Raw genomic sequence first — 27418 nt, 5'->3', positions numbered from 1 at the left:
AATCTTGCATTATCCCCAAAACGTTTTAGTCGGTACTCAAGAAAAACATGGACTAAGTATAGTCTTTCACCTCATTGAAGGATAAAACTAGACTCAGGTGACGGTTGCGGTACCCGGAAGTGGTGGCAGAGTGATTCCTCATTGCTTTTTTCCGATCTGTACTACGGTGGGCATTTCACGTGAGTTTAGTTTAGTTAATCCCGGTGGCAAGTGCGAAGTGTAAAGCAGCTAGCTAGCTAGCGTTAAAGAAAGAAAGAAAGAAAGAACTAGAAAGGCTAAAAGTGAAAATGTAATGCGGGGAGTTGAACCAGGCTTGGTTTGGTTTAATTTGGTTAGCGTTGCCTGGCTGTAGCAGCTAACGTTAGCAGTAATTGAGCAACGCATTACGAGAAACGTCCAACATTAGCTAACGTTAGTCCTTTCAGCCCGGGGTGGTTAGCACTCTGTGTGTGTTTCTCTGACTCGACTTTCCTCCTTTTTTCAGTTGTCCAGATAGTGAAAATGAGCAACTCCGAGGAACCCAAAGTGACTACTGCTCCACACATAGTGAAAGAAGAGGCAAGTAAACACAACACGTTACGTCCGTAGCCTTCAAATGCTCCACGTGAAGCTGTAATGCACACTGACAGGTAAGCTACATAACGGTAGTGTCCAGCTTTTGAGACCTCTATTTGCTTACTCGTGGCCATTTCTTCACCCGATTGAGTCCATATTCTTTGCCAGAGTTAATACTTTGTGTTTACTCATCAATAAGTACAAAGGTTACATCTCCCTTTTTTTTGGGACCGACCCTTTTACAAAAAATAGTTACGATTGTTCATTGATATTTGAGTATTCTCAAAGATGAGTTAATCACAACAAGACAAAAGTTGCTGTGTACATCTCACAGTTAAACATTTCACAATTGCACAAATTAAACCAAATTGCCCTTTAGATTTATCGATTGACACATGAAATGAATGTTTGATTTATTCTTTTGCTTGCATTTTTGCACACTGGAAGTTGTTTCACCACTGATCTGTTTAGCTGTGAGGTCATGCGATTACACCGCAGTGTGTTGACTCTCTGTGTGTTTTTCAGCTCATGGCAGCAGGAAATTGGCTGAAGCTGGAGAAGACCACATACGTGGACCATGCTGGAAGCACCAGGTACTGTTCCGCCTTTCGACGGCCACGATCTTCACAATCTCTCACACACACACACAGTTTTTAACCCCCTTGTTTTTTCGTTCACCAGAGTCTGGGAGACGGTGAAAAGAACAACGAGGCAAACCAACACAGAAGCAGACGGTGAGCGTCACCGTATATAAATATATATACATTTGCTGTTTCACCTGGTCAGTCGAGCTCGCGCTGAGTCCCCGCAGGCTGTAACGCACTTCTCCTGCAGGTGTTGGGATTATCGCCCTGCTAAAGCGGACGCTCCACAAAGACTGCGTGGTGATGGTGAAGCAGTTTCGTCCTCCCGTGGGATGCCACACTCTGGAGTTTCCTGCAGGTCGGAAGGTTTTTTCCAAAAATGTGGAGCTTATTGAAAAGTCCTTCAATTAGATATCCAACTTGTCATGTTACTCAGCCTCCGAAACATTTCATTTCTTTTGGGAGAGACTGTCGGGCCTTTTGTAATCTATTGATGCCACATCTGTGTTTTGTTTTTATTTGGCTGTGCTGTGCTCAGGGTTGATTGACGAGGGGGAAAGTGCAGAGGCGGCTGCGTTGAGGGAGCTAAAAGAAGAGACCGGCTACAAAGGGGAAGTAGTGGGAATCACTCCAGGTATTCTCGCACTAAGATTTGCTGTGTGTGTGTGTGTGTGTGTGTGTGTGTGTGTGTGAGTGTGAGTGTGAGTGTGTGAGAGTGTGAGTGTGTGAGAGAGGTTCAGGGGTCAAGCGCTGCAAAGTGATAAGTAGTTCCATACACTTCAAGTAGAGTAGTAATGTTGTTGTCTTGATCACAGTGACCTACCTGGACCCCGGTCTGTCTAACTGCTCCACCCAGATGGTCATGGTCAACATCAACGGAGACGAGGGGGAGAACATCAACCCAAAACAACAGCTCGGTGAGGAGACTGATAGGATTCATTCACTTCTCCCCCGCTCCCTTGTCTAAACAAACATTTATTCTTTTGCTATTTTATCCTCAAGTGGCACGTATGAGTGATTCAAGAGAACATTTCGCCGTTATCACTGATCATTTTCTCTTCTAGGTACGAGAAAAATAAGAGTACAAACGCGAAACCTCGTGAAAAAAGAAGCCTGTAACATAACAAAACATGTTCACTAATTTAGTTATCTTTTGTTCTAAATTACAGGTGATGGAGGTGAGTTATTTTCCTTTTTATTACATCAGTAATAATCATGTTTTTTCATCATACAGCGAATCAAGCCTGTATTCTCTCGTTGCAGAATTTGTTGAAGTCATTCTCTTACCGCTTGATGAATTCCAGGTGAAAATAGATGGTGAGGCTGCAGTTTTTTTCCAGAGTGCTGTCATTACGAGAGCGAGGCGTCCTATTCGGACCAACGCAGTAAAGCTGACTTGTGCCCCCCCCCCCCTCCCGTTTTTTATCCGGCAGATCTGATGAAGAAAGAAAAAATCGTGGTGGACGCCAAAGTGTACATCTTTGCCATGGGGATGGTTCAGGCCTTCTTTAAGCCGAGGGAGCTCCCCGTCCTGAAGCAGTGAATGGAAACGATGAGGATGAGAGAAGAAGAAATGTCTTTTCTGTTGCATAGGGCTCGCTACACAGGACTGGAAAATCTGTAATGGAAAAGGAAAAAAATTCTAATAAGAAATAATATGAAAAGTTGTTGCATTGTGGTTTTAGACGCCTGTAACCTCATATTTTAATATGTTTCTGTGATGTATAACGACCATCCATAGAGCAAGATGGAAGACGCCATTACAACTGTGTGTGTGATAAACATACTGAACGCACAAATCTAATTGAAATGGAAGTCTGGAAAAAGCCTTGTATTTGGGAAGTGAACCCATGATGGAGCTCTGTTTACATAGCGGCCCACTTGTCAGTATGGAGGTACTACCAAACACCTCAAGGACTGAAACGTACTCTGGTGGGGCCCATTGTGTCATCGTTTGCACGCGTAACACAGAATGTTTCAGTCTCGAATGACTAATAACTTCCAGTTTTTATTTATTTATGAGATTACATGTAGTTTGATGAGATGTAATTTTTAATTGAGTGATAAGAAAAACATTCCTTAAATACCGTTTTGCCGACTTTAATGGGAGGAATGAATTCACATGAAAACACTTTAAGCATGCATACTGAAATGCATCAATATAACTGAAGCAACGCTCCCTTTAGAGGAAGTAGACGACCAGTTAGTTACAAAATAACCCATGCGTAGTGATAATACCGTAGTTACATGTAGTATTTGTTTGATGTATTAACAAAATGTGCAACAGATGCTGTTGCCATAAAGGCAGCAACTGATTAATATGAAATAATTCATGCTGTTGCAATGAACTGGACAGTAAGGCAAGGCAAGTTTATTTGTATAGCACATTTCAACAACAAGGTAATTCAAAGTGCTTCACATAAAACCATTAAAAGCATCAAAACATAAGGCAAAAGAAAAGGAGATTTAAAAACAAGAACATTCATTAAAACATAAAAGAACAGTGCAAGAAATAAAATTCAGCAGTGAAATGCAGGAAATTGATTAATATATGAATTGAATGTGGTTTAATTAAAGGCAGCAGCAAACAGATATATTTTTAACTTTAAAATTGAAGCCATCTACAAGCTCATTGACTGAGAGGCAAGAGAGGGCTGGTGTGGAGGAGAACTTCTGAATAAATAGTTCACTGGTGTTTTCAGAGATGTAACGCTTTGTCACAACCTTGGTTTGGACATTTGTGTGCAAGGAGATTGCACTCTTAAAGAAAACACAGAAATGATCAGAGTGCAACATCAGTCACAGCAACCTTGGAAATGTTTACACCTTTGGTGATGATTAGGTCCAGAGTGTGCCCCCTGCTGTGGGTGGGTCCTGTCACATGCTGAGTCAGATCATAGTTATCAAGGACACCACATAGTTCTATAGACTCTGTCCTGGGGATTATCAACATGGATATTAAAATCACCAACAATAACAACACAGTCAAAATCAATACAGATTACAGACAGCAGTTCAGTAAACTCATCAAAGAAGGTTGCACAGTATTTAGGCGGTCTGTAAATGTTTAGGAATAAAGCTTGAGTGGAATTCAGAGCCACATATTCAAAAGAACCAAAATGACCAAAGGACATCTGCTTGCATTGAAGAGAATCATTAAATAAAACAGCAACTCCACCTCCTTTCTTATGCGCTCTTGTTTCGCTCATGAAACTGAAGTTGTGAGGTGTTGATTCAATAAGAACAGCTGCACTGTTATCTTGATTTAACCAAGTTTCAGTTAAAAACAAAATGTCCAGTTTGTGCCGAACAATAAAATCATTGATTAAAAATGTTTTTCCTGACAGAGACCTGACATTTAATAAAGCTAAGTTTAATGTGGTTAAAGCTTTCTTTGCCCAATTTATTTGGACAGGCTGACGAGGAATGTATGCTAAGTTTGATAAGTTAGCATGTTTACTATTGTTTCTTCGCAGCCTCACCTTTCTTTTTCTATAAACTTGCAAGACAGGAATTGAGACGGCTAGCTGCATACAGGGCCCCGACTTTTCCTGGAGAGAGTCATTGGTGTCATTAGCCTTGTAGCCTGGACCCAGTCACCTTACCGACTAGAACTTACTGACCAATGAATAAATGTGATGCTACTTTTGCTTTCCCGAATCTGTGTTTGTGTCTGACTTCTGCAACAGCTGACAAAGGGATAGAAGGGAAAGTACATTTTCATTTTTAAATTCATGAACACATTCATATACACACATTTCTTAAAATGGTAAACCCTTATAAATATTAAACATTTAACACTGGATTTGTTTGATATCATCCGAGCACTTACGATTAATGAGAAGTTAGGGGGTAACCATGTGTGGGTGAACAGATTAGCTGCCGAGTTAAATGTCCCCTTTCATTTCAGTTTAGGCTATAAATTGTATAGCAGCTGAGCTGGAGGTGAGTATGAGCTTAATAAAGTGACCAAATATAAATTACTTTATCATGGAAAGAGAAAGTAATGTTTGCTATTGTGTGAAGGACATTCAGTATTCTACATCTGTTTATACACATAAAAATCACTAATTTATTAATTCTAAGATTTGTTGTCTTCCTAACTTAATTATTTTAATCGTTTTTTTTACTCTTTTCAAGACTAGATGGACGCCTGTGTTTGGAGTCAGTAAGCTGTACATTAAAGGAATCGTTTTTCATTTTGAGAAATACATTAATTCACTTTCTGGCTGACGGTTAGATGAGAAGATTGATACCACTCTGTAAATATGAAGCTGGAGCCAACAGTCGCTTAGCTTAGCATAGCATGAAGACTAGAGGCGGGAAAACAGGCTGGCTCTGAACAAAGGAAACAGAATCCAGCAGATCTCAAGTTCTTCACACATTATATCTTGTTTGTTTAATTTGCACAAAAACTCAACTGTTAAAACTGTAATTCGTCATAATTAAGCTAAAATCAACGAAGCTAAACTAATGCTAATCTTACAGCCACCTTCTATGTTCAATGGTCCACTCCTTCAATGGAGTGGTCTCGTGTGACGTCACAGTTTAGCTGTCGGCCATGTTGGAGTACACACAAAGCCACTGGCATGCACGGCTGAGTCGCATAACCTATCGGTGGTGAACTTTTGGGCTGTCTTTGGTTGTGGCAGCAGAGCTGATAGAGACAAGAAATCATTCTTTCGTTTGCCAGCGGTCATTACACATCAAGGAAATGACACGAAGGAGCTATCCAAGCGACGTCGCGAGAAATGGCTGTCACGCATCTCTCGAGATATAAAGGAATGGAATTTGGCGTACACTAGAGTATGTGCGGATCACTTTATAAGTGGTCAGTGATTTTATTTACAAATTCGTTTGTGAACAGTATTTAATAAAGGAAATATAAATTAAACTTTGACATGAGAAGGTTACCGAAGCTTCATCGGCCCGTGACAGCAGTCGGTACCAGAGACGTGTCGAGCGTGTACAACAGGCGAAACACAGAGATGCAGCCTCAGCATTGCTTGATACGAGTTTAACGTCGGATCATATATATATGTATGTATATATATATATGTGTGGGGGGGGATGAAGTTAGGAGTTAGTTGAAAGTGAATTCCTACACACACGCGCACAATGACGTGCATGTACAATGTAAACAAACACACGTGTCTGTTTGCGCTGAGTAAACATTGAATATTGCTAAATATTTGACCAGATCTGTATATATTTACTCTTCCAATGACGAGATGAGAATTCCCGACGACCGTTGCTTTGACGTCTCGGACCCATCCACTGACAAACTGATTATAAGCGTCGAGCCCTTTGTAGCACTCCAACTCGTCTTCTGTGTAAGGACTGGGGGTGTCCACGAGATACGTGTAGATGTTGGCGTAGTTTACCGATGGAAGATAAGTAGGATCGGCACTGAAACCATCTGCACTCATCGTATAGGGATCCAAGTTACCAATAACCTTCAATTTGGCCAGGTAGCGAACCTTTGATGCACTATCCAGTGATTCAAAGTATTGTATTTTCGCCGCACTTCCTTGTTTACGCGCCGCCATGTAGGTTCTGTATGTACTCCAACATGGCCGACCGACCTCGTAACTAAGGAGATCGTGACGTCGGTGAGACCACTCTATAGTGTCAAAGATGAAGCCTACAAATGTTTTCTCGACTCAAATAACTTGTGAAGCTACTGATTAATGCAGATTTATTCAGACATGGATTACTCTGCAGGCCAACACTTCAACTGAAGTCTTGGAGACACTGAAACAGACAACAGCAGACCAAGAGAAGGATCCACATTCCTGACTTGTTTTTGGTATCACAGGGCATGACTCTCCCCGGGTCTTTGGCCTTCCTGGAGCCACTGAGAGAAGTGAACCAAAGCACACAAAACCAGCCTCACACAACCAATGAGGTGTGAGGAAGCTCAACACATTGAACCACCTTCAGCTCCACACGTTCTACACTTGACTGCTTTGAGGTTGAGTTCAGTTAAATAATAATAAAAAAGGATCAGACATGTAAAATGATCCTGTGTTATGTCACATACTTTACTCTCACTGATGTTGTGAACATGAATCTTCTTCAGTAGTTCATCTGTTACAGGTGGCGTTGCCAGCTGACCTGCTTCCAGAACGACTTTGTCGCCATGAGTGTGTTTCAACTGGCATGTTTAAACAAGGATATATTTTTGACTAAATCAATGCAATTCCTCCTCCAACTCGCACACATACAATGAGGCTAGACCAAAATGTTGAGTAGATAAAACATTGACAAAAAACTTGGCTTTTCATTAAAAATTTCATCAAAAGGATTTCATGACCACAGACGTGCAGGGCGACGGGCCTATAGTCATTTAATTCTGTGTTGTAGGATTTCTTGGGGACCGGCATGATCGTGGAGCGTTTGAAGCATGATGGGACTTCACACAGCTCCAGTGATTGGTTGAAGACCTGCATGAAGATGGGGGCCAGCTGGTCAGCACAGCCTTTCAGGCAGGAGGGGGACACACCGTCTGGGCCCGGAGCCTTCCTGATCTTCTGTCTGTGAAAGAGCCGACCCACATCCTCTTCACAGATCCTCAGTACCTGTGGGGAGTCGTTTGGGAGAGGTGAGGAGGAGGCAGGGAGTGTAGCTGGTTGTTTGATGATGGGACAGTTGGGGGGGTGAGAGTAGGCTTATCAAACCTGCAGTAGAAGTTCAGGTCGTCAGCCAGTTGGTGATTGTCCTCAGTGGGGGGATGGTCTCCTGTAGTTCGTGAGTACTTCCAGGCCTCTCCACACTGACGAGGGGTCGTTGACTGAAAACTTTTTTTCCAGCTTTTCAGTGTAGCTTCTCTTTGCTACCCTGATCTCCCTCTCAGTGTGTTTCTGGCCTGGTTGCAGGATCCTGTCCCCACTTCTGTAGGCCTCCTTAGCCCGACGAAGCTGCCTGAGTCTTGCAGTAAACCAGGTTTTATTGTTGATGTATGTGCAGAAGGTTTTAGTCGGCACACACATGTCCTCACAAAAACTGATGTATGATGTCACAGTGTCAGTGAATCCAGGTCTGTAGCAGCAGCTTCAAGGACATGCTCGGTTACTGAGTCTAATCAAACATTGATGGATCTAAATGTTCATAAACTATAGACTTTACATTTTTTCTTATCACTGATGAACCCCAAGAAGTTGATGTCGTTTTTGAACCGTACTTTGCCGTAGGAATCATTCAAATATATTTTTTGTAAGTTTCGCTTTACGCTGTGCGCGCGCGCTCCCGAGAGGTGCATGCATCTTTTGGTGTGCGTGCGCAACACCGCAAACACTGACCAATCCTGTGGCTTCGTGACCAAAATATAGATTTGAAAACCTCTGCCGAAATTGTTGCTGGCTGATAACATAGAAGCGTTTTCTCAAGCCACAAATACTACATAACTGCATGTCAACGTTAGTGAGTCAATTGACTACTTCCAGGGCGGTACGTTTAAGTTTCTGAACAAGTGGGTGTTTAGAAACACAAGTGAGAAGTAGTGTTAGCTTATTATGCTAGCACAACAGTCGTTGTTTGCTACTCCTTAACGTTAGCCCTAGCGCCGACACTTCGAGTCTGCCTCTTTTCTGCAAGCTACGACGACGGCATTTCTGCTCGGATGAGTTTATTTTAGCCCCCAGCAAACCAAACCTGAATCTTTAGCGCTAGCCACGTAAGTTAGTTCTGTGACTAAAAGACGGATGCGCTGGACACGAAGATGGAGATGTCTGTTAAGGGTAAGTTCGAAGTTGAGGTGAGTAACTTAAGTTAGCCAACGTTAGCTAGCTTACTAAACGTAACGCGTCCGTCAGAAAAAAAAGAGAACGTTTAAACAACTTCACTTTGTGTTATAGAGATAGTATTTAGTGAAGTCTGAGTCCGACATTGGCACTTGGGTTGAATACAGATAATGAACAGTAACACCAAACGTAGACAAACTCTTTTGAAAAGTCAATGATAATGGAGAGTAGAAAACTAGCATATTTGGCTGTCCTTAGCACTTTTAAAGATTGAGCAATTCGTTTTCAGATATGAAGACTAAATAATGGCTTGCATTGCATAAGGACAATCCTAATACAGTGGTTTGTGGCCAGGGCCCCGTTCCTCGTACGTGGTTCAGCAAAGTCGATCAAATTTCCGATTAGCCAGCCTAAATTAACGAGACGATCAGGATAATTGCGCGTGCCCGTCCTACGTCAAAAGGGGGAAGCGTCGATCACCGAAACCATGATTTTCTAACAGTACAATGGCAAATAAACTCAAAGAAAGAGCCGCTTTTTACTCCGCTGACGAGCAGGAGATGATAATGAACGCATATGAGGAATTCAAGACCGTAATCACGGCAAAATCTAACACTGCCACCGCTGCGAGGGCTAGACAAGAAGGCAAAATATAAGTTAAATGCATAAGTGTTGGGAAAATGTATCGGCTAATTTTAAGTGCCTCATCACTCCAATCAATCAGATTCTATTTCTTTAAATGTGCCTGCTGGCAGTAGACTTAATGGAATGCATCATCGAATGAGATCTATAGCGAAAATAATTATCTCAACTCTTTCAGAATAAGTAGATAAAACAAGCCCAAAGAGTATCTAATTAATATGAGGATATATGTACTGTATGTATCATGTAGCCTACTATATATGTGTATATACATGTATGTGTAGATTACCATATAGAACTAAGAGTTTGAATATGTGTGTGAATCTGTGTATGGGCGGATCAGTATGTATGTGTGTATTATTCATAATCAGAAATTCAATCAATTGAAGCAGTGAAAATAAATAATGTGTGATTCTCTCTATTCTTATCATGAGTCCACCTTAATCATTTTCTACAACAATGATATGTTGGTGTACTAATAACACTGTCATATAATTATGAGTGCTTTAACCTCCATGTATGCAACCCAAGAGGACATGGGAGCAAGTAAAAACTAAGCACAAAGACATTATTCAGAATGGTGAGTCAATACAATATGTGCCATGGTAATATAATGAACACATCCATAAGTTTATCAAGCGCCAAATAAACTTTACAAACAGCGCGGCATGCATGTTCTCCGCATCGCCGACACTGTACTAAATGTACCACTCGCAAAACAGCGCAAGGCTGCATCCAGTCTGTGAGACAGTCAGTGCTCGGCTGCGGCGTGTGGTGTTCAATGTACGGCTCCAGAAGGTCTGTAAATAAATGATTCCTTGTCGGCAGAATCGATAGCGCTCGTATAGGAAGTCATCATGATGTGATGACGGATCTTGGAGACTTTATGTTCCACCGTGGGAGAGTGGGAAACGTAATTTCGATTCCTTATATGTCCTGACATGCAAGAAATTGACAATAAAAGCTACTTTGACTTTGACTTTGACTTTGATGTGGAAGAACTCTCTCCCTGTAAAACTCTAATCCAACTAATATCCTCCTTCATCAATGGATCTCTGAGGGAGGGAGCTGTACATTAATGCAATAGAGGCTTCTTAGTAATGGATCACCGTGTGTCTCACTTTACATGCATTTCATGAACTCCGGTATAACCCCCGGTATATGCGCAAGCGCATTAGACTACCGTATATGACAGGAGCTGCCATTTTTTCCGGGGGAGTGACCAGCTTATCCAGCTACCTTCACTTAGCCTGCGCTGGAGCAGGTTCAAGCTTATGGATGTGTTGCCATGGTGATTTTGCCGAACTTGCTTCATGGAACCGAAAAGCCTGATCTACGTCATCTTATCCTGAAAAGTATCCGGCTAACTAAGTTAGCCACGTACGAGGAATGGGGCCCAGCTGACATGACTTGAATGTTGTTTGCTGCTGTTGTTTTTTTAGGAAAGGCCAAAAGGAGGCATCTGAATGCGGGGCAGTGTGATGACCTGGGACAAAGTGCAGGGGGCACTAACGCCCTCACCCAGCCCCAAACCGTCAACCACGCGCAGGGCACCCGCAACCCCACTCGGCTTTACCCCAGGACCCCCACCAAGCGACGGAAGTGTGGTAATCTGCTGTAAACCTTCTGTTACAAACGTTTTGACAAAAGCGTACCCAAAGTAACATTGAAATAGACGGGGAGACATCTGTGCATGCGAAAAAAAGTTATTATTTTCAGTAAAAATCCTGACACGAATTTTGTTCTTCACCAGCCTTTGGTTAGATAGTCCTAAAATTGTCACACATTAAATCTTTGTTCTTTCTCTCTCGCACCGTCAGCATCGGCCTCAGCAAGTCCCTCTGGGCAACAGAAGGTCATCGGCAACTTCTTCTCTGTGACGGGAGTCCTCAGTTCCAGTCCGCACAAATCCTCCCAGCCCTGCACGTCCACACGCACAAATGGACTCAATGGAAAGCTTTTTCCCGAAGATGGGCTGGGGGTTATGAAAGAGGAGGATGACGACGATGTCCACCTGTTAGCTGTCCCGTTGGCGGCAGACCCCGAAGAAGAAGAAGAGGTTGACGATGTTAGCCTTTTAGCTGCAGAGTTGGTGCCAAAGGAGGAGGACGCTGTCGATCATCTGGAGGGAATCACAGCAGAGATGTTTGGAGATGATGAAGAATTTGAAAGTGAGGTGGTGGAGGCCCTGCCTGACGCCCACTTTGGGCTCCTGGGTAGCAGGAAGGTCTTGCTTGATCCCCAGGGCTGCATGGCTGATCTTCCGGAGGAAGTGCTGAGGCAAATACTGTGCCTCGTCCCTGCCCGGGACCTCTACTGCTGTGTCAGCCGCGTCTGCCATCACTGGAGGAACATCGTCCAGGACACCAAGGTCAAACAAACCACAGAATTTCATTAAGTTACATGTTAGCAGCAAGCTGGGGGGGGGGGGGTTCTGTTGAAGTAAGTGTGTAGTTGCTGGAGAAATATGTTTAAGCAAGTTCCCATGTAAAACAAAATGTTTGAGAGATGAGCTTTGCGTGAACACTGTTGAGTTTTTTAGGAGAGTAGTGTATCCGTCTCTCGTGGTTGGACATTGCCGTAATGGTATTTAAAGCTCACAAAATGAACATTGTTGTTTTGGATGTTTGTGCAGTTCGTCCCTTTCAAGAAAAAATACTTCCGCTACATGACGAGGGAGAAGGAAGCGGTGCAGGAGATCTCTTCCATCCTGAGGGACAGCGGCATTACAGATCCAGCATCATCACAGTACAGCATGCGACACCTTGTTGTGTAAGTCTGCATTTCCTTTAGCAACGGGCATTTATGGAACCGCACATGTAGACTAAATAACATTCTACATTCTAGAATTCAACTAAAGTTAACACAAGTCTAATTTGGCTTAACCCTTCCGTTTAATTAGTCTTTGTTTTTATATATATTGGATGATTGTCACTGTGTGTGTGTGTGTGTGTTTGGGTCAGTTTAATGGCTCAGCATACGGTCGGAGAGCGGGTGAGGCCGGAGGACGTTCTGGAGTGTGTCAAGAAACATCGACTTTTTCCTCACGCCGAAGCCTCCATCAGATTACGTATTCCTGATATTCAGAAGTTCTTCAACCTTGGCAATAAGGTATGACACACACACACACACACACACACACACACACACACACAAAGGTCCTCTGGTAATCATATAGAGAAAATGATGGTCACAACATTTCCAATCCCCAGGGTCCCGACCCGTACGCGGCCATGGCGGTCATATTGATCCTGAGTGAGAGCGTCGGGGACGTGCAGGCCTTGGTGTCTCTGCTCACCGGCTGCATGTCGGACACCGCCATCACAGAGTACCTCAGCCACATGGCCATGATGTTGCTCGCCATGAAGAGGAGCAGGGTCAAGATTAGCAGCCGGTAAGTGCTGCAGGTGTCGGCACCTAAAGTTCCCACATCTTCCTCGTCGGCTTCCTCGTGATTTGTTTTCTTTCTTTCTTGTCTCTCCAGGTTGCATTACAACATCTACTACATACTTCACTTGATGGAGAACGGCCCCTTTTCTGTCAGTTCCGGGCAGAGCCGGTGAGGACCAAAATGCATTAGTGTCACTGATGTGCATGAGGAATCCGCCAACAGAAAGTGGACTGAAGTAATGGGTATCTGAGGAGCTTTACCTTTTTAACAGTCCCCTTTTGGTGTGTTTTTGTGCGTGTTTCTGCTAGGTTGTCTCAGATTCAGCTCACAGGTGAACAGCAGCAGATCCTCAGCCACAATGTCCAGCGTGACCATGTGGTCAAGATCGTGGCTTTTGCAGGTGCAGTGGCAGCACCATGACCTATAAAATGTTTAACTTGGTCAAGAACACAGAAAAATCCAATGATTAAATAAGTAATGTGGCATAAAAAACAATCGGATCAGAATCTGTTTAGTTATCAAGTAGATTTTCACACACTGTTTTTACTGTTATTATTTTTCATGATAATTATTTAGTTACATCTAAACATAAAACTTTTACTGCTGGAGAACAGTAATCCGTTTTGTGTCCGTGCTGCTGCGTGAGGTGCGACGTGGGCCCAGCCGTGCAGGTCAGACGGCGGTGGTGATCGTAGCTAAACGGTCCGTGTTGTCCTCCGCAGGTACGGGGAAGACGACCACGTTGGTGAAGTACGCCGAGCAGCGGCCGCACCTCCGCTTCCTGTACGTGGCCTTCAACAAGTCTGTGGCCAGTGAGGCGCAGCGCCGTTTCCCCAGCAACGTGGCCTGCAAGACCGTCCACTCATTGGCCTACGCCAACGTCGGGAGGAAGTGAGAACCTTCCCCTCAGATGTTCTCAATGTGTTCATGAATACAGAGAGTGGCACCTTTTGTCTGTTTCCATTTTAAAACCACATCCCTTGCTGTGCGCCCGTGATCTCCCCCTGCTGCAGGTACCAGTTTCGCCAGAAGCTGACCTTTAACCTGAAGCCGTTCGCCATCAACTCTGTTCTGCCCCAGGGCCGCGGCGGCTTCGTCAGGGCCAAAATTGTCGCCATGACTCTCAACGCCTTCATGGCTTCGCCGGACGCGGCCATCACCGTCGAACACGTCCCCAACGTCCGCAAGGTCAAGGACCGGAAGGAGATCATATTGGAGGATGAAAAAGTGGTATGAAGACCGCTTTAGTGCGAGTGAATAATAAGCGTGAGCGCTGCAAAGGTCACATTGAAACCATGTGTTTTTTTTCATTTTGCAATCCTAGTTGTTTGCACATGAAGCGCAGACGATCTGGAACAAAATGAAGGATCTCAATGAAACCAAAGTAGACGCCCACTACATGACCCACGATGGTACGCCAACAGCAGATGGGTTCAAGTGATTCTGTTCTAGTGTTGGAGGGAATGCTGCGCAGGTGGTCAATGGAACTTTTCATCCTCAGGTTACCTGAAGTTATGGCAGCTCCAGGTCCCCAAGCCCTGCTTGTCTTACCAATACGACGTCCTGTTCATTGACGAGGCCCAGGACTGCACTCCAGGTAACGATGCCGTACCTGTTTACACAGTCCAGGGATTGTGGGAAAAGTCTGATTTGTGATTATAGTGCTCAACTTTGTGACGCCGTCTTCCTTCTCTCTCGCTCTCTCTCTCGCTCAGTCATCATGGATGTGCTTCTGTCGCAGAGCTGTGGGAAAGTCCTGGTGGGAGATCCTCATCAGCAGATCTACACCTTCAAAGGAGCCGTCAATGCGCTCAACCTCGTTGAGCACACGCACATCTTCTACCTGACGCAGGTATACACAAGCACCAAACATTACACACTACGGCTCCACAAGGGGGAGCCACTCGCAGCAATCTAAGAGCATAAACCAGAGCCACAGTGCACAAACAAACTAATATGACAACAATAAGTGCAACAAACTAATATGAATACAGTAAGTGCAACAAACTAATATGAATACAGTAAGTGCAACAAACTAATATGGATACAATAAGTGCAACAAACTAATATGAATACAATAAGTGCAACAACCTAATATGAATACAGTAAGTGCAACAAACTAATATGAATACAGTAAGTGCAACAAACTAATATGGATACAATAAGTGCAACAAACTAATATGGATACAATAAGTGCAACAAACTAATATGAATACAGTAAGTGCAACAAACTAATATGAATACAGTAAGTGCAACAAACTAATATGGATACAGTAAGTGCAACAAACTAATATGGATACAATAAGTGCAACAAACTAATATGGATACAATAAGTGCAACAAACTAATATGACAACAATAAGTGCAACAAACTAATATGGATACAATAAGTGCAACAAACTAATATGGATGCAATAAGCGCTAGGTGGAAGGCTCAGGGTAGTACTCCTTGAAGAGGTGAGTTTTCAGCCCGAGCCAAAAGATGGGCAGCGACTCTGCTGTCCTGACGTCAGTGGGGAGTTCATGCCACCACTGTGGAGCCAGGACAGAAAACAGCCGCGACCGGGTCAAACGGCCGCAGGGACCTCTGACCGACGGGGCGACCAATCGCCCCGAGGCAGCAGAGTGAAGTGGTCGGGCGGGGGTGTAGGGCTTGACCATGGCCTATTAATATTCTGAATGTCATATATAGAAATGTTGTAACTCTCAGCAGTTCGGTGTGAATCAGAAAAATGAACCCTCGCGCGACTGATGTCTCTGTTCAGAGCTTCCGGTTCGGTGCTGAGATCGCCTACGTGGGTGCCACCATCCTTAAAGTGTGCAAGGGAGTGGAGAAGATTCTCGTGGGAGGAAAGCAGAAAGGTAACCACTGCAAACTTGTAAATATGTTGCCGGCTTAGAAACGTGTCCGGTGCTTCAGAAATACAGATGCTTTTTAGCCCTGGAAGTGGACGTAACGTGAGAGTGCCATATCTGTCCCGTGTGCTACCTGTCCACTGCATAGGCGGCGTGTGTGACGAGACGGCAGACAGCGCCGGAGAGGCTTTGAGGTCGGGTGTCAGTCTTTGCCCGGGGAAGACGGCCATCTTGTCGAGATGCAATGTCAGTGTTTTCAGCGAAGCTGTCCGGCTCACCGATTCCAACCCGCTGTGCCGCATCCACTTCATAGGAGTGAGTGTACACTAACGGACACGATTAAGGAAGTAATAGCAAGCATGTTTTATGTCTGGGAGACACGTGCGGGTTCCATGTGATATCTATCAGGCACTCACAGGTCCGCCTTTTCCTTCAGGGTGTCAATGGTATCGGCCTGAATCGGATCCTGGACATCTATCAGCTGATGGAAGGGACAAAATGTGAGATTCATACACATGTTTACGAGGGGGGGGGGATCTCTGCTTCTTTTATTTTTATAAATACTAACTCTTTGAGATGCATGTTGAATGTTCTCTTCCTACAGTCATCCGGGATCCTTTGATTCGCTGCTTCGCCAACAAAAATCCGAATGCCTTCTGGGCCTTGAAGAAGTACGTCAAACAGACCGACGACCTGGAGCTCGAAGCCAAACTCAACATCGTTGAAAAGTACGGAAAGCGCATCCCCGAGCTGGCGAAGCGCCTGGAAATGTGTTTTGAAGATGACTTCCACAAAGCAGGTACAAACGAGTATGAATGAAGTACTGATCACATACTACAGATTGGTCTCAAATGCATTGACTCTCACAACACCACACAAGGGGACAAACCTCCGAAATGCAACGGGAAATCATGAAATAAATAACAGAATGAATACAGTGTTGCTGTGCAAGTACACCGTATATACTAATGGCGGTATGTTTAATAGTCCCGAGCGCATTGCTTCTGTATGAAGCTGTAGATTATTAAAAGCAGATCACACATACTTTCATTAAAAAAGAGAGACAGTAATCTACTCAACAGTGGGGCTCTGTAGGTTTTAACAAATGTTACTCCAATGGGAGTGAATGGTGTATTTATCTGGGACCATTTTCAGCGGCAGGATTTTTATAAAACAATACAAATTATTAATCTTTTTATTTTTCTGAAAAACTCAATTTAAATTGTTAGATTACAGATTATGCTGTAGTTCGTTCCCACTGGGATTTGTTTCTTCACCGGTACATTATAAAGATGTAAGATGATATATTTCATATAGATGAGTATTCTAATGCACTCGACTCAGCAACATTGGTAACATCATGATCATGTGACCGTTTTCGTTCCAGACTTCATTGTGGGAACCGTCCACAAGGCCAAAGGTCTGGAGTTCGACACCGTGATGGTGACCGATGACTTTGCCAAGGTTTCCTCTTCAGAGCACAACCTGGACTTCAATCCCAACTTCTCCTTCTGTACGTTTCTTTCTTTTCACATAGATTTTACGTTGTAGGTTATTTGGTCGACACTCTTGCCCTGGAGGAAGTGTATCTGATATCTCTTACGTTTTGGGGTTTCTTTTTACTGTTGGTTAGTTAGTTCTGTTGTTAGAGGGCCAATATATCAACCAATGTGAACTTATTGCAGATTTCAAATCACTCTAAAAGTGGGGAACGTTTGAATACTTAGAATATTTCTCTTCCCTGCTCAGCTGATATTGCGGACGATGAGTGGAACCTGCTGTATGTGGCGGTGACTCGTGCCAAGACCTCTCTGATCATCACCAAGTCCATCCGCCGCATCCTCACGGTGGCTGGGGTAAGACCGAATCTCACACACACATGGCCACTGCATGTTCTAATCATAGCCACTGCTGATTCTTATATTGTGAGAATGCGCATCACACCTCGAACAGAATCACATGATGTTTTTCCCGTTTTTATTTCCGTTTCTTCTTGTCTTATGGGTGTGTTTCCAGAGAAGTAGGATGTTGCTGTGGTTCTGTCAAAGATCTTGTCTCACACGTCTGCCCTTTCCTCTACATCTGCAAGCCTAAGCCCTTTCATGCGCAGTTTCATTCCCACTTTGTGGTTCATTTAAAAATAATGTTGATAACCACACACACACACGCACGCACACAATGATCCAAACTGTTTTTTTTCTCCATCTTAACTTTTCTCTGATAAATGCTTTGATTAAAAAGACAACAAACTGTTTAAAGGAAAAGTCTAAGTGCTTTAAGAGAAACAAATTAAGTCAAATAAAGCTCTTTTTTTTCTTTTCTTTTTTTTAAAACATAAACACCAAATAATATATTTCAGTGTTGGGTCTTATGGGCTTTTCCTATGAAGGTACTATGGTTATGTGATGTTTTAAATCTCTTGAGGCTTTTTCTTCTCCCTCCCTGCCTCCTGGTGCTCAGCATGATATACAATCATGTTTTATTTCATAAAAATAGGGCTGATTCTGATTCATATTTCGTCACACTGGTGCTCCTGGTTACAAAATATAGTCGCAGTGTCTCATGCGCACAGTCTGGATCCCTACCACAGCAGAAGCACCAAGTCAAACAAAACTTGCTTTTTAGTCTTTACGGTTTCTCAATCAAGAGGTTTTATGAAGCCCGGATAAGACTAAGTGCTTTTAGAATAGCCGGTTAATGAACTCCTCAGAGCAGATGTGGTGAATGGAGACATGCTAAAAGCACCAAACAAAGGAAGCAAAGACCAAACTAAGGCAGAGTTTATGTGCGCTTCACCATTCGGACTTCTCTTTTTCTTCTCCCCAATGCTGTTGTATGAACGAATTGCTATCGTTGGCGCCTGAACAGTGCAGAGAAGAGAAAAGGAAGTGCTGCATTAAAAAAAGATGCCAGATATGTAATGCGATGCGAGATAGTGTGAGCAATAAAACACAGAGAGCCTGGTAGTGGATCCGCCTCAGCTCATGTGGTCCGGAAGCACAGAATCCATTGGGACCCAACCAGCTGGGCCCCTCCCGAGAAGCCGTCGCGCCAAAAAAACGCAGCCGCTTGACCTCAGAATGTTGCATTTTTAACGGTCGCTGGAGCTGGTCTCCCAAACGTTTTTTTGTTCAAATGTGACAATAACTTCCTGTCGTCTTCAGGAATACTTCCTGAAGTCGGAGATGCCCGGCACCTTGATGAAGGTGGGCGACCCGCTCCCGTGCTGTGTCTCCGACTGCCCCAACTGCACCACCCCCGGCTCAGCGTTCATCATGTACAAACAGCAGATGAAATGTGTAAGGCTATCAACTCCTCAATAAGATAGAACTAGCCAATAGTCTAATGCCTCCAGATACGAGATATAGTACAGCACAGTGTCCGGCAATGGCCGATAGCCAATTAGCATTTTGTGAAGTTTGTATTAAAGGAGTCATTGATTGCTATGATTTTTTTATTTTTTTAAATTCTCCCTCTTGTGTCCTCGTCCAGTCCGACGGCGTGTCTGCCGGCGGCCCGTTGTGCGAGAGGTGTGTGTGGATGCGCATCGGGTCGACTGCCTTCCTCATGACCGACGATGTGCTCTCGATGGCTGAAATACCGCGAGGACTCGGCCACCATGACCACCACATGCTCGGGGGGCTTTTCTAGCGCCGCTCGTCTTCAAGGACTTCGAAACAAGAAACCCATCAACAGCCGGCGAGCAACACTAGGTGTTCGCAGACAACATTAAGAGAGACTGACAATGTGTTTTTAGTTTTCGGAAAACGTGACTGGTTTTATGTGTGTGTGTGTGTGTGTGTGTGTGCGTGCGCGCGTGTTTGTTTTTTTTATCCGTGAGCTGAAGGGAATCGGATGTTGTAATATCCAGTTGAGGTGCCTTTTTTATAACACTTCAGCTCCCAGTGGCCATCAGTAGGACTGAGGTTTCATTGGCGCGCACTCTGTGATTGTGTTGAATGTTTCATTTAAAAAAAAAAAGAAAGAAAGAAAACTGCCGGTTCTTGACGTTTTCGCTGTTAATCATGAAAAAAATGTATTAAATGAGGTAAAACCTTTGCAAACTTTGCAGTAGTATTGGTTGGACAGCAGTGGGATTTGCTGAATTCTGTCCAAGATCCTCCTGCCGAACAGCTGCTACCCATCAGCCTCGGCTTCTTGGGAACAAACAGGAATTCAGCTATCCTGCTGCTGAAAGGCTCTTGGGCCTTTCAGCACATTTACTGGAAATGAGACAGCTTTGTCAAATATCCTAGAAGTATTAAAAGTACCAAGCCATGTACAAGAGGCTGACTGCGAGATTTGTTTGTCCTGAAGTGTTTGACACTGACAACTATTTTATTTTTTATCATGACTAGTAGATGATCTCTACACTACATGACCAGCTGTGAGTTTTAGTCTGAACTGTGAAGGGAGAATATATACCAGAAAATGTTGGCTGGCAAGTTTTTTTCTTTTTGTATTACACAATGTTCCACTTTATTTTTAGAACTGGTGAAGTCAAAGAACTTCATTCCAGGGGAAATGAACACCATCTGTAGAGGAATAAAAGGATGTTACTCATTTGTGTCGAAACAGTTCAGACTTGTAAGCGGATTTTATTATCAGCAACTACAGGAGTCGTTTAGTCCTTAATTTGCAACACTTGACTAATGTTTTTTTAAAGAATGTTTTAATCATACAAATGGACAGTGCGGAGCAACAAAACAATCAGTGGAAGTAAAGAGGGATGAGAAAAGCCCATGACTAGATTTGAACCCAGGGTGCCACTAAAACCATCCAAGCTGCCTTTAATAGCTGCTGACCCCAATCAGTGAGGTTCCAGCGGATGTTCATGGTGATCTTTTAAGAGGCTGATCATGATTAAACTGTGAGAGATGCATCATAATAAAGTCTTACAGGCATCTGAGGGATATCTATTATGTATTCAGGTAGTTGTAAAAGCTAACAATTTCTACCAGAATATATATTTTACATCATGACAATCCATAAAGAGGACGCTTTGAGAGTGACACAATATTCAAAAGCAAACGTGTCTCATTTCGATTTTGTCTGGGGAAGTGGGACGGTGGAGGAAGTTTGTCCAGGCGGGAACTTCCTTCTGCATTATCATTCATCATACTAATCACCGGTGTCTAAATATTGCAGGAGCAAACTGCAACATGGTTTGGCGACTGACATCAGACATGTCTCTAACCACAGCTACGATTGACGTCATTGGTCATTTTCAAAGATTTGTTTTTCTTTCTTTTTTTCTATCATTCAAAACTTTTTTAAACATTATTTTTCCTGTTTTTTTAGACTCTTATTATTCCACCAGGTTGGTTACATTTTGGCTATTTCCCTACTGTACACAGAAAACTAATTCATCAACAGTTCTCATTTTGGACAACCCTGGTTATCCGAGACAATAAAAGACACCATTGTCCTCATTGGACTATATATATATATTGATTTGGGATGTCACATTATCAAAATTTCACAACACAATTATCTTGGTCAAAATAGTTAATGTTGACAAAATCTTTTGGATATCTAGAAAATAAATTCAAAAAATAATAAAATCATATAGCTATCACTTACATTTTGTTTATTACGCAAATTATGAGTGTAGGGAGGTGGAGTCTAACAAAAAAGGTATATGTAAAATCCTTTAAGAGACGCTGGATTATTTACACAATATTATCCTATGTGTATTATTAACATGATATTAATATTTCATTTTAAAATTTCAGTTATAAATATCTGTATATTTTTGACACCCCTGGACCCTTTAATGAGTGAAAAAAATGATTTATTTTATGATGTGGGTGAACTGACCCTTCTAAAAGACAGGGTTGGACACACATAAGCACGAACACACACACAGGTCAGTGTCCCTGGCTCAGTACCAACAGCTAGCATGTACTTCGCTAACAATGTCACAATGAGCTCAGTAAAGATGATAAGAGATGATATGATGAAGCCTAATGCTCTGCTACAAGCTGAAGAACTGCAGACTAGCCACTGTAAGCTATGTTTGCTAATTAGCCTAGCTTAGTTCAGAACTGGCCATGCTAGCTTTTAGCTCTTTCAGTAAGCTACTTAGCTAGCCTGCTAACTTGTCCAAATGAGTTGAAGAATGTATAAAAAGTGCTTGCATACATTCATTTTTGTACATTATTTTAGTTCTGCCTCTGACATGGTGAAACAGCTCGGCCAACTTGAATTTATTGCCTGCTCATACAAATATCAGTCCTTTTATTTCCAGTTTGCTAGCGGACACACTTTAATATTCCAACTTATTCATTTCCAAAGATACAACTCGCCATACAAGGCCTAATAACTTCCACAGTTTGCTGTATACTTTTAAAGGGTGCGGTTGGAGTTACTCTGTCAATCTGAAGAGAGCAAAACCAGCAATTAGTCTCTCAATACCTTCCAACATTCCCCGCCTGGTTAGGGCATTTCATAGCACCAAGCAAATTGGTTTAAACTTTAGATATAAATCTTGAAAAACAGGAATTATTCCTAAGAAGGCTAAATAATTCCCTATAACAGCTGGGCATAACTTTTACTATTGAGTAATAGTGTATTTTAAATGCAGCTTAGGTCAGCTAATGACTCTTTACAGCTGAAGGAACTGTGAAGTAGGAACATGTCACCCAGGGTATAGGTGCGGCCTAGTGATGTGCTTTTAATTGCTATTGCACAAAGCAATGTGCGCTTTATGAGCCTTTGGCTAAACAGACCATACTTGGTCGAGGGATTAATTCATTGTTGGGTTTAGCATTTCCATTGGATTTGATGACAATAAGAACATACAGAATATCACCAGAAGTATACAAAAGAGAAAAAAATGCCATTGTGGTGGCTGGGCGTGGTTGGGCGCAGCTGCAGAGGGGACAGAGTGGTTCAGGGAACGGTGCCGTGAAGAGGTTTGATTAGCCGCAGCTGAAACTGGTCCTTGATTGTCTCTGTCACTATATAAACATTAGTAGGGACGGAGGCGCGAGAGAGTAAGCAGGAGACAGGAGCTGACAGGGCGACGGGCAGGACGACAGACGTGCATGTACGGCGGTGCGCTCGGGGGCACGGCAGGAGAGAGCACGGCCGAGAGCAGCCTGAACTGCATTAATAACAATAAAGAACATTACTAAACGCTATTTGAGTGTGTGCTGGCGTCTTTGTGCGGAAAGGACCCACGGCGGTAACAAGAGACTGACTGCTGTGGTTACAGCCATGTTCAGAGTCGGAGTCTTCAAAATTCAAGTTCCATATGCTCAGGTGAAATATTTAGTTGAGATCTGCACAGAGAGAGGTTGTGAGTTCAACAGGGGGAGATTGTGCAAACAACAAATGTCATAATGAAGCCAGCTATTATGCTCTCTGGTGACGCTTAAAAGAACATCAAATGGGTTCTTCACTGCATGGGGACGATCCCACAAGCTCCAGTAAGGCTCTGCCGCTGCTCTCTGTGACAGCGGCGGGTCAAACTCAACGACGCCTGCTCAGTGCGCAGGCGGATTCATGGCCATCGATTCTTCTGCCGTCTGTGGTGGTTTGTCGCTGTTTGACCTCCTACAGCACAAAGAGAGCAGTGATGAGATCACAATCAGTGAACCGATAAGAGGGCACATTGGACTACTGTGTGATCTCTGATGGATAAACTGCAACAAAAAAAGTGTTTGCCACACAACAAACAAAGAACGTGTGGTGTGAAGACAATTCCACACATACAAATAAATTGTCCAATCAAACCCTCTGTTATGTTAGCATGCTTTGCCCGTAGCTCACCGTCTATAACAATAGAAGCCGATTCCGATCAAAGCACAGACGATCACCACCGAAGCACAGCCGATCACCGCTGCAGATAAGGGATAAATACTCAACATTAAATGTTCAAACGTACGCACATCACCAGTCTGACTTTTGGCACAAATGGGTACAAAAACAGTGTGGAAGCTTACTGCTGGCAGCGGGGGGGAGCGCATGAGCATCACGTGCCCCATTGTTCGAAGGCTCAGCGGTGGTTGAGGTTGCTGTTGTCTGGTGCGTCGCTTCGGTCTTCCTCACTTTTCCTGCTGTGAAAGAAAAAGATGAGTATGATTTTTCCCGGTAGGTCAGTTATTCATGAAGAGTTTTGCAGCGGCAGATGAAGGCAGCGTGAGTTGTACATAAAGGATGATCGATCATAGGACATGTCCACTGTCATCGAGGGTTTCTCCTTCTTTTAAAAACCCATATTCTGAAACAACCGGGTCCATTTATGTGTTGTTATCTGACAAGGTGTGCATGAATGTTCTCTTTCTTATAAGTTTTACTGACAGGCCCTGGCCAATAAAATCTTCTGACCTGATGCATTCTCAGTTACAAGCAACACGTGACTGTAAGCCATTTACCCTGTGTGCGACCTGACGGGGCCTGCAGACCAGGTGAGGTTGGCTCGGGCCTGTCTGGCTCTGCAGGAACTGAGGCTGAGGGGCTTAAACTCTGGGTCATCTGTGGGCTGGACGAAGCTGCTGCTGATAAGAAAATACATTGACTTCTACTCATTTGTAAAACTACTGCTGAAGAAGACAAACTCATACTGGGATTTTTGGGACTCCAGGTGTGTGGGTGTCTTGCATGCATGGACAGTTAACAAGTGACTGTGTGGTACAGACGTACTCTGATATATAATTATAGCATTTAATTAAGAACAAAAGATGGAAAATGCATGCAAGTCTTTGTGTTAGTTTGTTACACAGTTTCATATCAATACTACTGTTGCAACAGCTGTTACGAAGATTTCTAAAAGTACATGTGCCGCTATGACAACCGCAACTCTGCTACCACTGTACATGTATATCGACGATCATTACGACTACTATAATGCTACTATTGGTAGAAGTACTACTACCAGCTATAGTGCTACTACTGCTACTGGGAGAGGAAGTGACAAGAATACCTTTCCATTTGTTCCATTTAGGTGTTACCAATTAGTCATGCCGGTGACTACAAATTCAGCATTTATAAAAAACAATTTTAACACCTGTGGTTTTCCTACTGTGACTCTTGTCAACATGTTTGCCATGAGGTTGATCACGTTCACTCTCGTTACTTTAATAAAGTACTGTTTTTGTATATTTTGACTTTTTAAAGCGTGACTTTCTTTCTTTCTCCATTGGCGTTAATATTTCATATCATATGTAGTCATTAGACCAATTGTTAATAAAGATATTTATGAGGGAAGCTTTTAAGTACTTTGAACCACTATTGTACCATGATTACATCCTGCCAGAATAATACCATCATTGCAGAGTCTGATTATATTGTAAAGGCCAGGGGGAAAAGCTCATTTAACAATAGAGTGGTCTCACCGACGTCACGATCTCCTTAGTTACGAGGTCTGTCCGCCATGTTGGAGTACATACAGATCCTACATGGCGGCGAGTAAACAAGGAAGTGCGGCGAAAATACCATACTTTGAATCACTGGATAGTGCATCAAAGGTTCGCTGCCTGGCCAAATTGAAGGTTATTGGTAACTTCGATCCCTATACGATGAGTGCAGATGGTTTCAGTGCCGATCCTACTTATCTTCCATCGGTAAACTACGCCAACATCTACACGTATCTCGTGAACACCCCCAGTCCTTACACAAGTAGAATATGGGATGTGTGGTTCTATAAAATGGTATAGAATTTGCAGGGTTGAGAAGTCCGGCAGTCCAGTATAATATCTCACTTTTTCATCATTATTTTCGAAAAATTCTGAATCAAACATGGATCGTTCATCGGAAAGTTCCTTTTTCAAATTCAGATTTTCCGAGAGTCGGCGCTGCATCTCAGCTTGCATTGCTGCAATCGTGGCCCCACCGAGGTCTGTCTGGTTGGCTTGGTTATTCTTATCCTCGTCCTCATCCTCTGCTGCCATATGCATGATCCGACGTTAAACTCATATCAAGCAATGCTGCGGCTGCATCTCTGTGTTTCGCCCGTTGTACACGCTCGACACGTCTCTGGTACCGACTGCTGTCACGGGCCGATGAAGCTTCGGTAACCTTCTCATGTCCAAGTTTAATTTATATTTCCTTTATTAAATACTGTTCACAAACGAATTTGTAAATAAAATCACTTACCACTTATAAAGTGATCCGCACATACTCTAGTGCAGTGATTTTCAACCGGTGTGCCGCGGCACACTAGTGTGCCGCGAGAGATCGTCAGGTGTGCCGTGGGAAATTTTCTAATATCACCTAATTAACCATTGTCGGGTGTCTGTGCTGTAATAAAGTGTCGCAGATAATGTAATACTCTTCTATGGCAGTGGGTGGCAGCAGAGGGATTTAAATACCTGTAAAGACAATAGAGTTAGTGCTGCGCGACACGTGACAGTGACAGTTTGGGATCAAAGCAAGACGAGCAAGTGACAGTGATGAAAAACAAAAAAAGGTGACAGTGATGGAGAAGTTTTTGAGAAGGGAAAATGCAAATGCCGAACAGGGCCCTGGACAAAATTCTGACCCAGATGAAGGCCCAAGTATGAGTGGTCGACAAAAGAAAAAAGACAAGACGGTGAGCTCGAGGCAATACAGCGAAAGCTATCTTTCATTTGGATTTACGTTCACCGGGGATGCAACGGCCCCGAGTCCGCTGTGCTTGGTGTGTGGTGAGAAGCTATCCAATAGCGCCATGGTGCCAAGCAAGCTTAAACGCCATCTCCAAACGAAACACCCTTCCGTTCAAAACAAGTCGATGGACTATTTTGTACGCTTACGTACAAACAATGAGAAACAGGCAACTGTTTTGAGAAAAACCACAAAGGTAAACGAGAGAGCCCTCAAAGCTAGCTACCTTGTTGCTGAACTCGTAGCTAAAACAAAAAAGTCCCACACCGTGGCAGAAACATTAATACTGCCAGCTTGTAAAGCCATTGTGAATGAGATGCTCGGCCCTGACGCGGCCAAAGAGATCGCTAAAGTGCCTCTCTCAGATAACACAATTGCCAGACGTATTGATGACATGTCTGCGGACATAGAAACTGTTGTTTTTGGAAAAGATGCGCATCAGTAAGAAATTTGCCTTGCAACTTGATGAGTCGACGGATATTAGTGGACATTGTCAGCTCTTGGCCAACGTGCGTTTTGTGGATGGAGAAGCCATTAGAGAGAACTTCCTATTTTGCAAGGCACTGCCAGAAAAATCAACAGGAGATGAAATATTTCCGGTCACGTCGGAATATCTTGACAAAAGCGGGCTTACGTGGGAAAACTGCACAGGTGTCTGCACTGATGGAGCCGCAGCCATGGTCGGGCGCATCAAAGGCTTCGTAAGTAGGGTCAAAGAAAGAAACCCAGCTGTTACTGTTAAGCACTGTTTTTTGCACCGTGAGGCCCTCGTTGCAAAGACCTTACCAGCAGATCTAGGTCCTGTGTTGGATGATGTTGTGCGCTTAGTGAACTTTGTGAAGACGCGACCTTTGAAATCTCGCTTATTTGCGTCTCTGTGTGAGGAAATGGGAGCGGAACATAAAGTGTTATTGCTCCACACGGAGGTCCGGTGGCTGTCGCGCGGCAAAAGTGCTGGCCCGTGTGTATGAGCTCCGAGAGGAACTTAAAGTGTTTCTGACAGACGAGAGGCCCGATTTCTCAAAGCTGCTTGCAAGTGATCAGTGGTGTGCAAAGCTG

General features: G+C 43.4%; 3 protein-coding genes across 15 annotated transcripts in view; 2 read left to right on the top strand and 1 right to left on the bottom strand.

The window, feature by feature from the left end:
* The first annotated feature begins 118 nt into the window (after positions 1 to 118).
* Positions 119 to 4534, top strand: nudt5 (nudix (nucleoside diphosphate linked moiety X)-type motif 5). Of its 3 annotated transcripts, none has more exons than XR_013773034.1 (10): positions 119 to 179; positions 485 to 558; positions 1081 to 1148; positions 1237 to 1289; positions 1390 to 1497; positions 1678 to 1773; positions 1955 to 2056; positions 2204 to 2317; positions 2403 to 2456; positions 2573 to 2614. XR_013773034.1 is itself a non-coding variant. In XM_079294957.1 (8 exons), exons 1-8 carry the CDS (start codon positions 502 to 504, stop codon positions 2680 to 2682), a joined length of 648 nt encoding a protein of 215 aa, XP_079151083.1. In that variant the 5' UTR covers positions 203 to 501; the 3' UTR covers positions 2683 to 4534. The 3 variants fall into 3 exon arrangements, 1 of the variants encoding a protein (XP_079151083.1); XR_013773033.1 differs by lacking the exon at positions 119 to 179 and adding an exon at positions 197 to 289 and having other exon boundaries at positions 2573 to 2615; XM_079294957.1 differs by lacking the exons at positions 119 to 179; positions 2204 to 2317 and having other exon boundaries at positions 203 to 558; positions 2573 to 4534.
* A 3931-nt stretch (positions 4535 to 8465) lies between these two features.
* fbxo18 (F-box DNA helicase 1) lies at positions 8466 to 20056 on the top strand. The gene is made up of 21 exons (XM_079294939.1): positions 8466 to 8878; positions 10966 to 11130; positions 11344 to 11894; positions 12159 to 12295; positions 12487 to 12634; positions 12736 to 12917; positions 13008 to 13082; positions 13223 to 13314; positions 13637 to 13805; positions 13928 to 14144; positions 14239 to 14326; positions 14416 to 14511; positions 14630 to 14766; positions 15679 to 15775; positions 15918 to 16084; positions 16206 to 16269; positions 16374 to 16568; positions 17157 to 17282; positions 17519 to 17625; positions 18934 to 19068; positions 19262 to 20056. Exons 1-21 carry the CDS (start codon positions 8860 to 8862, stop codon positions 19418 to 19420), a joined length of 3126 nt encoding a protein of 1041 aa, XP_079151065.1. The 5' UTR covers positions 8466 to 8859; the 3' UTR covers positions 19421 to 20056.
* Positions 20057 to 21989: 1933 nt separating this feature from the next.
* il15ra (interleukin 15 receptor subunit alpha) overlaps positions 21990 to 27418 on the bottom strand; it is a 29973-nt gene continuing 24544 nt past the window's right edge. For 6 of the 11 annotated variants that reach the window (XM_079294956.1, XM_079294947.1, XM_079294946.1 and 3 more), the window contains 4 exons: positions 24151 to 24273; positions 23719 to 23832; positions 23546 to 23615; positions 21990 to 23329 (listed from right to left, as the gene is read on the bottom strand). In XM_079294956.1, the coding sequence (XP_079151082.1) occupies positions 23260 to 23329; positions 23546 to 23615; positions 23719 to 23832; positions 24151 to 24273 (377 nt within the window). In that variant the 3' untranslated portion in view covers positions 21990 to 23259. The remainder of the gene's footprint in view (positions 23330 to 23545; positions 23616 to 23718; positions 23833 to 24150; positions 24274 to 27418) is intronic. The other 5 variants (XM_079294952.1, XM_079294954.1, XM_079294950.1 and 2 more) reach the window with 4 other exon arrangements.

Source organism: Melanostigma gelatinosum, assembly GCF_949748355.1.
Source record: "Melanostigma gelatinosum genome assembly, chromosome: 22".
Taxonomy (NCBI): domain Eukaryota; kingdom Metazoa; phylum Chordata; class Actinopteri; order Perciformes; family Zoarcidae; genus Melanostigma; species Melanostigma gelatinosum.
Note: the sequence above shows the minus strand (reverse complement) of the source record. Positions and strands in the feature narration are given on the sequence as shown.